At 43.9% G+C, this 10000-nt stretch overlaps 1 protein-coding gene across 2 annotated transcripts in view; it reads right to left on the reverse strand.

The window, feature by feature from the left end:
* Positions 1-5879: 5879 nt before the first annotated feature.
* The window catches only part of cxcr3.2 (chemokine (C-X-C motif) receptor 3, tandem duplicate 2), a 7000-nt gene continuing 2879 nt past the window's right edge, over positions 5880-10000 (reverse strand). For both annotated transcript variants that reach the window (XM_061947411.2, XM_061947403.2), the window contains one exon: positions 5880-7622. In XM_061947411.2, coding sequence (XP_061803395.1) covers positions 6531-7622 — 1092 coding nt within the window. In that variant the 3' untranslated portion in view covers positions 5880-6530. The remainder of the gene's footprint in view (positions 7623-10000) is intronic.

Genomic DNA, 10000 nt, shown 5'->3' on the forward strand with positions numbered 1-10000 from the left:
AGTTTGAAAGCGGATAGTGTTTTGCAGTGTGAATCCGCGCGGTGACACAAGCAATCAAAACAAACACACGACAAATACAAACTACAACAGGAATTTTCACCGGTCGCTATTTTGACTGACGCACCTCCATTCAAATCTGTTACAACGGCATTAAAATGACGAATAAATAATAATAACTCATTTTAGTCAACAAATGTCAGCTCGACCGCACGGTGCCTGCGCCGCAATGCCATGTCATGTCTGTACTGCACAGACAAGGCGGATATACGCTTTTCAAAATAAAATCCAATCGACGTAAATTTACGAAATAACCACGTAAAGTGACTCGAAAAATTATATTTAAAGTATATTAGATTTTATAACGTTAAAAGCAACATTTTTTATATTAGATGCATCGTCTTAACAAGAGGGTATGGTTAAATTGAGTTTTAACTTGAAAGCTATTTCTTATATTCCGGTTGATGGAAGCCTTGACTTGACTTGTAAACAAAGCGCGGTGAAACAAAGCGCCGCACTAGAAGAAGTTGTCCACTAGAGGGCACTATTTCATCTTCTAAAAATATTTTCTTTTGACGCTCAGAATCAGAAATACTTTAATAATCCCCGACGGGAAATTAAAGATTTTCAACACAATCCCATTCAAGATCAGACAAACATTACAGGGAGGCAAGGCAACTTTATTTGTACAGCACTTTTCATACACAAGACAGACTCAAAGTGCTTCACAGACAACAAAGTGAATAGAAAGAAAATAAAAGCAAAATTAAAATGCAGACAATAAAAATAAAAACAGTGCGGACGTTAAAAGTTAAAAGACTAAAAGATTCAGCTGAAAGCTAAGGTGAACATACAAGTTTTCAGTCTCGTTTTAAAAGTAGTCAGAGTTGGGGAAAGTCTGACATCTTCAGGAAGTTTATTCCAGCTATTTGTTGCATAATGACTGAATGATGCTTTCCCTTCATTTGAGTTTACTCTGGGCAGTGCCGGCCCAAGCCTCCATGGGGCCCTAAGCAAAATTTGATTTTGTGGCCCTCTATTTCTGCCAATAATATTGATTGATCATTCACACACCTACTATAAACTCATTGCGGCTCTGTCAGTGTTGTTTACATGATCCTATTGTCAGCCTGGCATGTCTTTACAAATGACATGTCATTTATAAAGATATGGGGGTGGCCCAGTTAAGAACATAAATAATACCAATGAATGAACGAATGATGTCCAGAGTGCCACATATGGTTCCTAATCTTAAAATGTAGAAAACATTCAGCTACAAGAGTGGCCTGGGGTTGAACAGTCCAAGTGATAAAGCTTTGTATTTACAGTAAAAGTGTCATCTTGTCTCATCAGTCTTGTACATATTAGTCTTTAATTACTAGTTTACATTTTTAGTTAATTGTTCATGTTTAATGTTTACTTTGTACAAAGAGAGCGCAGTCTACTGAAGTTAAATTCATCAATAGTTTTCCCCTTTGAAAGACGCAAGGCAAATTCCTTCCATTTCACCATGTTGCTACAATGATCTTCACTGTTTCAGCAGTGCACCTATGTTGACCCAATCCCGCTGTCCCTCGGCTGACACTTTTAAGGACTTTTTGGAAAATAATTTGCAGCAAAAGCAATAGACTGCATCTTTACTTCTTGAATAAGTCAGCCAGCTACGCTTGACTTTTTCCCCATTGACTAGCTGTCTGTAGGTATAATGATAATGAAAACTTGGGCCATCATGCCGTTTGGGGAATGAAAAGTTCTCCTTAATAGACAGTGGTCCTCTGATCACCTGCTCAGTCCTGTCTGAATCTGAGAGGAAAGATATGGCGTCACATTAGTGCCAAAAATCCGAGCGCATAAAAACTGTTATCGCGCGCTGATTCTCCACTTCGTGCGCGCGCGACACCCTTTTGCGCGCGCGTGGTGTCTTTTTGCGGGCGCGCGGTGCCTTTCTGCGCGCGCCCCGTCTCGGTCTGTGCGCTCTCTGTGTACTCCTGGCATCTCCCCTCGCGCTGTCATGTTTCTTTTTGGCACTTTGGGGGCAGGTATGCTTAGACGGCCCCTCCTTTCTGATTGGCTCTTAGCATTTTTCATATGACCAATCATTCTCCAGCGTAGCAACGTTGTAGCCATCTTACCTCGGACAGCTAGCCTCAATCATTACATTGATGTCAAAGCAAGTTGTGGTAATTTAATTAGTACATGTACCAATTCAATTACCATAACTTGCTCGATTTTCGACCAATTTACAAACGTTTGCCTTGTTACAAATCTTATTACATGTAGATATGACATAGGATGCTGTTGAAATTTCCTCTTTCGCTTTAAAAAAAAAAAGACTTAATTGTGCAACATAGTTGTGTAGGGTCAGTGTTAGTCAGTTCTCTGATTATTTTAAACTGTTTCAGAATACATTATTAAAAGGCTATTTTTAACATTTTAAAAACAAAATTCAAAGATTATTTCATTAATTTTATGGCTGAATCAAAAGAAATTCCATAAATTAGAAAACAAATGTTCAAGAAGAAGTGAAAACTTTGCGCCTATAACAATCTTGATACATATTGACGATGACCCGCCCTGCTATACTTCTGATTATCTCTGAGCATTTTTCGCCTGGCCAATCAGAAAGAAGGGGCCGGCTAAGCATACCCACCCCCAAAGTGCCAAAACGAAACATGCCAGCGCACAGACTGAGACGGCACGCGCGCAAAAAGGCACCACGCGCGCGCAAAAGGGTGTCGCACGCGCGCATGAAGTGGAGAATCAGCGCGCGATAACAGTTTTTATGCGCTCGGATTTTTGGCACTAATGTGACGCCATATCTTTCCTCTCAGATTCAGACAGGACTGAGCAGGTGATCAGAGGACCACTGTCTATTTTTGGCACTAATGTGACGCCATAGCAGGCGGCAAACGTCACAGGTGCAGCAGAGGCAGCTTTACATTTAAAGAGAGGCAGGAAGAATCACTAAGCCTAGATCAGCAGCAGCACTCTGTTGACCTAAAATTGTGTTTTTGTACAATAATATATCTTTGATCATTTAGAAATCATCAGTCAGACTCGTACATGCAAAAAATAAAAAATAAGAATTTTTTGTTAATTGCTTTTGGGGGCCCCCTGGTGGCCGCGGGGCCCTAAGCAAGCGCTTAGTACGCTTATGCCTTGGGCCGGCTCTGACTCTGGGAGACAGAACAGGATCGCTGACGGGCGCCCCGTGGCCTGGAGGCCACGCCCCCTCCAGCTCCATGCGGACCTGGAGGGTCTGCATGGAGCAATGTTGTTGTAATATATTGAGTTGGAGGCAATAAACCGGCGAGGTGATGAAGTCCGTCTCTTTACTGTAGACTTCAGAACAGATTCACACACTTGACGTCAGGTGTGCAACACCACGTAAATCGTTGGCCAACCAAAAAGTAACCCCAGTACGCTATAGCCAACATTCACCAGGAGATGGCAACAGACAAACGTAGATCACTCTATTAAATTCCTCCCCTTTTAGAATTGTAGAATTTACTCAAAAGATATAAACAACCCAACCAAAAAATGCAGCAGCTCAATTAAAAAACTGTACTTAAGCCACATTCTTTTTTTTTTTTAGTACTGAACTCTTAACCCTCATTTGTAAACAATAACATGCTTATTATACAAACAGTATTTGTACATCTTTAACACAGATTTTTATACTGTCTTCAGAGATTCCGTTTTTTTGGTGGTACTCGAAACCTTTCTGGGTACCTGCGGATCACTGGTGGGGTTTTTGTTGTGGGTGATCTGGGTTCTGAAGATGGCAACTCAGCAGCCCTTGAATCTGGTTCAATGATGAGACTAGTTTGTGTCTGACTCACTGATGGTCCTGGTGATGGAACTGAAACAGCACTGTCCAGTTGTACTGATGGCACATTTTCTGCAACTGGTGGAGACTAGATAACTGGCAGTCTCTCCATGTTTTCTCGCCATGGTAACATGTGATCCCTCTCTGACGGACATCTACACCTCCCGCTGCCTCAACAGAGCCAGTGCCATCATCAAGGACAGCACCCACCCTGGCTCTGACCTGTTCCACCTGCTGCCCTCTGGGAAGCGCTACAGGTGCATTAAAACCAAAACAAACAGGCTAAAGAACAGCTTCTTCCCCAGGGCCATAACCATCCTGAACGGACTGCCCCATTGTCCCTCATAACTGCCTTCTCTTCGGTGCAATAACCCATTCCACCAACCACCCTGTTTTTTTTTGGTTTTTTTTTCATGTATATATTCATTTCACACCATATTCATTGCACTTCTACATTTTTTATATTTTTATATATTTGCACATTGTTTTTCTAGCATGCACACATCGCACTGTATGGAATGGCCTCAATCTCGTTACCTTGCGTAATGACAATAAAGCTGATTCTGATTCTGATTCTGATTCTGATTCTGATTCTGATCCACATGCACTGTGCGCTGTCTCTGTCCCTCTTGATAGATAGATAGATTGATATATATATATACATATATATAAGAAAATACTTCACTTTCAGTGAATTCTAGCTATATATATATATATATATATATATATATATATATATATATATATATATACTGTATATATATATGAAATACTTGAGTTGGTGAATTCTAGCTGTAAATATACTCCTCCCCTCTTAGCCACGCCCCCAACCACGCCCCCCACCTCCCGAAATCGGAGGTCTCAAGGTTGGCAAGTATGTCACACACACAAGTGAATGCCCACATACTTGGTCAACAGCCATAAAGGTCACACGGAGGGTGGCTGTATAAACAACTTTAACACTGTTACAAATATGCGCCACACTGTGAACCCACACCAAACAAGAATGACAAACACATTTCGGGAGAACATCCGCACCGTAACACAACAGAACAAATACCCAGAACCCCTTGCAGCACAAACTCTTCCGGGACGCTACAATATACACCCCCCCCGCTACCCCCTACCCCAGGGGTCGGCAACCTTTACCAGTCAAAGAGCCATTTTGACCAGTTTCGCAAATTATAGAAAACAATGGGAGCCGCAAATTTTTTTTGAAATTTTAAATGAAATAACACTGCACACAAAGTTTTTTTTTTGCTTTGTACTATGTATAAACTATGGATCTCAGACACGCTGCCCACACCTTTATATGGAATTTGAAAGCTGGTGCGGCACCCGGGTTTTAAATGAATGGCGCTTGTCAGCTTCATGCGTGCCGTGATGGTACAGCATATAGCACCCACTACGACCAGCATGCCTTATCAGCCATACGTTGTATGGTATTTCCGCTTGCTCACGTAGGTGACAGCAAGGCATACTTGGTCAACAACCACACAGGTTACACTGACGGTGGCGGTATAAAAAAAACTATAACACTCTTACTAATAATGTGCCACACTGTGAACCCACACCAAACAAGAATGACAAACACATTTCGGGAGAACATCTGCACAGTAACACAATAGGACAAATACCCAGAATCCCATGCAGCCCTAACTCTTCCGGGATACATTATACACCCCCGCTACCAAACCCCGCCCACCTCAACCGACGCACAGAGGGGGGGGGGGGTTGATGTGTGAGGGAGAAGGCTTGGGGTGGGGGCGGGGTTTGGTGGTAGCAGGGGTGTATAATGTAGCCCGGAAGAGTCAGGGCTGCATGGGATTCTGGGTGTTTGTTCTGTTGTGTTAAAGTGCAGATGTTCTACCGAAATGTGTTTGTCATTCTTGTTCGGTTTTGGTTCAAAGTGTGGCGCATTATTAGTAAGAGTGTTAAAGTTGTTTTATATGGTCACCGTCAGTGTAACCTGTGTGGCTGTTGACCAAGTATGCCTTGCTGTCACGTACGTGTGCAAGCAGAAGATGTATGTTGTATAACAAGTGTTGTGCTGGCACGCTGTTAATACAGATTGTAGAGAGCGCCAAATGTTGTACCATCATGGCACGCCCTTATTATAGCTGTAAGGGTGAAAATCGGTGAATATTAATCCCGGGAGTTTTCTGCGAGAGGCACTGAAATCCGGAAGTCTCACGGGAAAATTGGGGGGTTCAGCAAGTAAACTGCTGAGCCGCATCAGAGTGATCAAAGAGCCGCATGCGACTCCGGAGCCGCGGGTTGCCGACCCCTGCCCTACCCCAACCTCCTCATGCTCTCTCAGGGAGAGCATGTCCCAAATTCCAAGCTGCTGTTTTGAGGCATGTTAAAAAAAATAATGCACTTTGTGACTTCAATAATAAATATGTCAGTGCCATGTTGGCACTTTTTCCATAACTCGAGTTGATTTATTTTGGAAAACCTTGTTACATTGTTTAATGCATCCAGCGGGGCATCACAACAAAATTAGGCATAATAATGTGTTAATTCCACCACTGTATATATCGGTACCGGTAATTAAGAGTTGGACAATATCGGACATCTCTAAAAAATACCAGTGTGGACGCTGAGCTATTTTTGGGATATTAAGTACAAAACCATAAGTGCAAAGGCACTGTGCAGTGGAAAAGGTGCATCCACTGTTGGAGACCCCGGTTCTAAAGCGTCATTACCCTACGACGGAGTAATAGGTGTTTTCGCTCTCGGCAGAGCTGTAGGAGCTGGCGGTTTTGCGCCTCCTGTCCCTCCATCCCTCCATGCCCAGCCAGCCTCTCGCCCCCAGCAGCCCTTTACACATCCGAGCCATCTCCCGGCGGAACTTGACCCCCACGAAGCCGTACAGCAAGGGGTTCAGAGCACAGTGCGACAGCCCCACGCTCTCGGTGATCAAGGTCCCGATGTCCACGACGCGGCCGAACTGGCACCCGCCGGGCACCGCGCCCAGCCTCTGCAGGCTGTCGGCCAGCTGGAAGCAGTTGTAGGGCGCCCAGCAGAGCACGAAGACGGACACCAGGGAGACGATGAGGCGCAGGGACTTGCGCTTCTGCCGCCGGGTGGCATTGCAGAGCGACCGGAAGATCCAGATGTAGCAGTAAAGCATGACCAGGAGCGGGAGTCCGAACCCGAGACTCACGCTGACCAGCTGCAGGCCCACCTGCCACTGCACGGGGTTGTCGGTGAACCAAACCTGGCACAGGAGCGGCCCCCGTCGACCCATAATGTCCACCTCCCCCACCTGCTTGAAGGCGATGTCGATGCCCCCCAGCCCCAGACAGACCACCCAGATCAGGCCGCAGGCGATCTGGGCCTGGCAGGTGCTGCGCTTCCAACTGGCGTTGACGGCGTGAACGATGGCCAGGTAGCGATCGAAGCTGATGCAGGCCAGGAAGAGGATGCCGCTGTAGCGGTTGAGAGAGAAGAGGGCGCCGGAGATCTTGCAGGCCACTTCGCCGAAAACCCACTGGTGCGCCCACTGCACGGCGAACAGCGGCAGCGTGAAGGCCAGCAGCAGGTCGGAGATGGCCAGGTGGAGGAGGAAGGTGTCGGTGAGGGAGAAGGAGCAGGCGCCGCCGCGGGACGTTCTGTAGCGCCGGATCACGCACAGCACCAGCACGTTGCCCACCAAGGCCAGGAAGAAGACCAGGCCGAAGACCACAGGAAGGTATCTCTGCGCAAACGTGTAGATGTCATCATGGGGGCAGGGCGCCGCGTACGTCTTGCTGCTTTCAGGGGAGAAGGTGTAGTTGTCGTAGTCGAAAAACTGCAGAGGGGAACGATACACAATAGTCAGCAGTTGATTCAGATATCATTAAAGTACACAACTGTCATGACTTGGTCCTGGGTGTGTGCTTTTCCAGGATGCAACGGAAAGTTGGCTCGGGCGAGACGGGAATGGAGGTACATGATTTATTTATATTTATCAAAAAAAAAAGGAATAAACGAAAGCGCGCACAGTGGCGGAGAATAAACTATGAAAAACAAAAAGACTATAAACATGGAAGCAAAACTTACTTTGACAAGGGACATGAAGCAGGATCTTAGAGGAATGGACAGAGCATAAATGTGGTGTGAGGTCGTCAGGACGAACAACAGAAAATGAATGAACTTAAATACTATGGACATGATTAACAACAGGTGCGTGACTCAAAACAGGTGCGTGACATGACAGGTGAAACTAATGGGTAACTATGGTGACAAAACAAAACAAAAGTGCACAAAAAGTCCAAAAATAAAACCTGATCACACAGACATGACGACAACAATCAGAAAGTACAAAATGTGTAATTCGTGAATAAAAACAGAATACAATGATTTGCAAATCCTTTTCAACTTATATTCAATTGAATAGACTGCAAAGACAACATATTTCATGTTCCCACTGAGAAACTTCATTTTTTTGTTGCAAATAATCATTAACTTAGAATTTAAAAAGTTCACCACTGTGTTACATGGCCTTTCCTTTTAGCAACACTCAGTAAACATTTAGGAACTGAGGAGACACATTTTTGAAGCTTCTCAGGTGGAATTCTTTCCCATTCTTGCTTGATGTACAGCTTAAGTTGTTCAACAGTCCGGGGGTCTCCGTTGTGCTATTTTAAGCTTCATAATGCACCACACATTTTCAATGGGGAGACAGGTCTGGACTACAGGCAGGCCAGTCTAGTACCCGCACTCTTTTACTACGAATCCACACTGTTGTAACACGTGGCTTGGCATTGTCTTGCTGAAATAAGCAGGGGCGTCCATGATAACGTTGCTTGTGTTGCTCCAAAACCTGTATGTACCTTTCAGCATTAATGGCGCCTTCACAGATGTATAAGTTACCCATGTCTTGGGCACTAATACACCCCCATACCATCACACATGCTGCCTTTTACACTTTGCGCCTAGAACAATCCGGATGGTTCTTTTCCTCTTTGGTCCGGAGGACACGACGTCCACAGTTTCCAAAAACAATTTGAAATGTGGACTCGTCAGACCACAGAACACTTTTCCACTTTGTATCAGTCCATCTTAGATGAGCTCGGGCCCAGAGAAGCAGGAGGTGTTTCTGGGTGTTGTTGATAAATGGCTTTCACTTTGCATAGGAGAGTTTTAACTTGCACTTACAGATGTAGCGACAAACTGTAGTCACTGACAGTGGTTTTCTGAAGTGTTCCTGAGCCCATGTGGCGATATCCCTTACACACGGATGTCGCTTTTTGATGCAGTACCACCTGAGGGATCGAAGGCCCGTAATATCATCGCTTAGGTGCAGTGATTTCTCCAGATTCTCTGAACCCTTTGATGATATTACGGACCGTAGATGGTGAAATCCCTAAATTCCTCGCAATAGCTGGTTGAGAAAGGTTTTTCTTAAACTGTTCAACAATTTGCTCACGCATTTGTTGACAAAGTGGTGACCCTCGCCCCATCCTTGTTTGTGAATGACTGAGCATTTCATGGAATCTACTTTTATACCCAATCATGGCACCCACCTGTTCCCAATTAGCCTGTTCACCTGTGGGATGTTCCAAATAAGTGTTTGATGAGCATTCCTCAACTTTATCAGTATTTATTGCCACCTTTCCCAACTTTTTTGTCACGTGTTGCTGCCATCAAATTCTAAAGTTAATGATTATTTGCAAAAAAAAATGTTGTCTTTGTAGCATATTCAACTGAATATGGGTTGAAAAGGATTTGCAAATCATTGCATTCCGTTTATATTTACATCTAACACAATTTCCCAACTCATATGGAAACGGGGTTTGTACATTTAAGTAAAAGTTTTTGTACGGCTTTAATGAGTAATTATCCTAAATCCTTGTTTTTTTTCCAGGTTGTGCTGTAATACCCTTTATGTTTGTCTTTCAGGTTCCCCCAACAAACGTAATACAAGTCACACTCCCCTGATTTTTTAGTGAGACAAGAGAACTTGTTTTAGCCAATAGATCTAGAACTACTTAAGTTTGTTATTAGACACACAACTTCACAATACTAGTAACTACAGTTAATAACAAGTATTCATTTCTCATTTCAAGATCACTTTTAAGTTGTTTTTTGAAGTTACCAAGGCAATTTCGACTTGTTCCATTTGCAGTATTTTTTTATTTCTTTTTGCTTATTACAAGCAAAAATAACTTGTATTTATTTATTTAT

Source organism: Nerophis lumbriciformis, linkage group LG04 (assembly GCF_033978685.3).
Source record: "Nerophis lumbriciformis linkage group LG04, RoL_Nlum_v2.1, whole genome shotgun sequence".
In the NCBI taxonomy this organism is placed as follows: Eukaryota; Metazoa; Chordata; class Actinopteri; order Syngnathiformes; family Syngnathidae; genus Nerophis; species Nerophis lumbriciformis.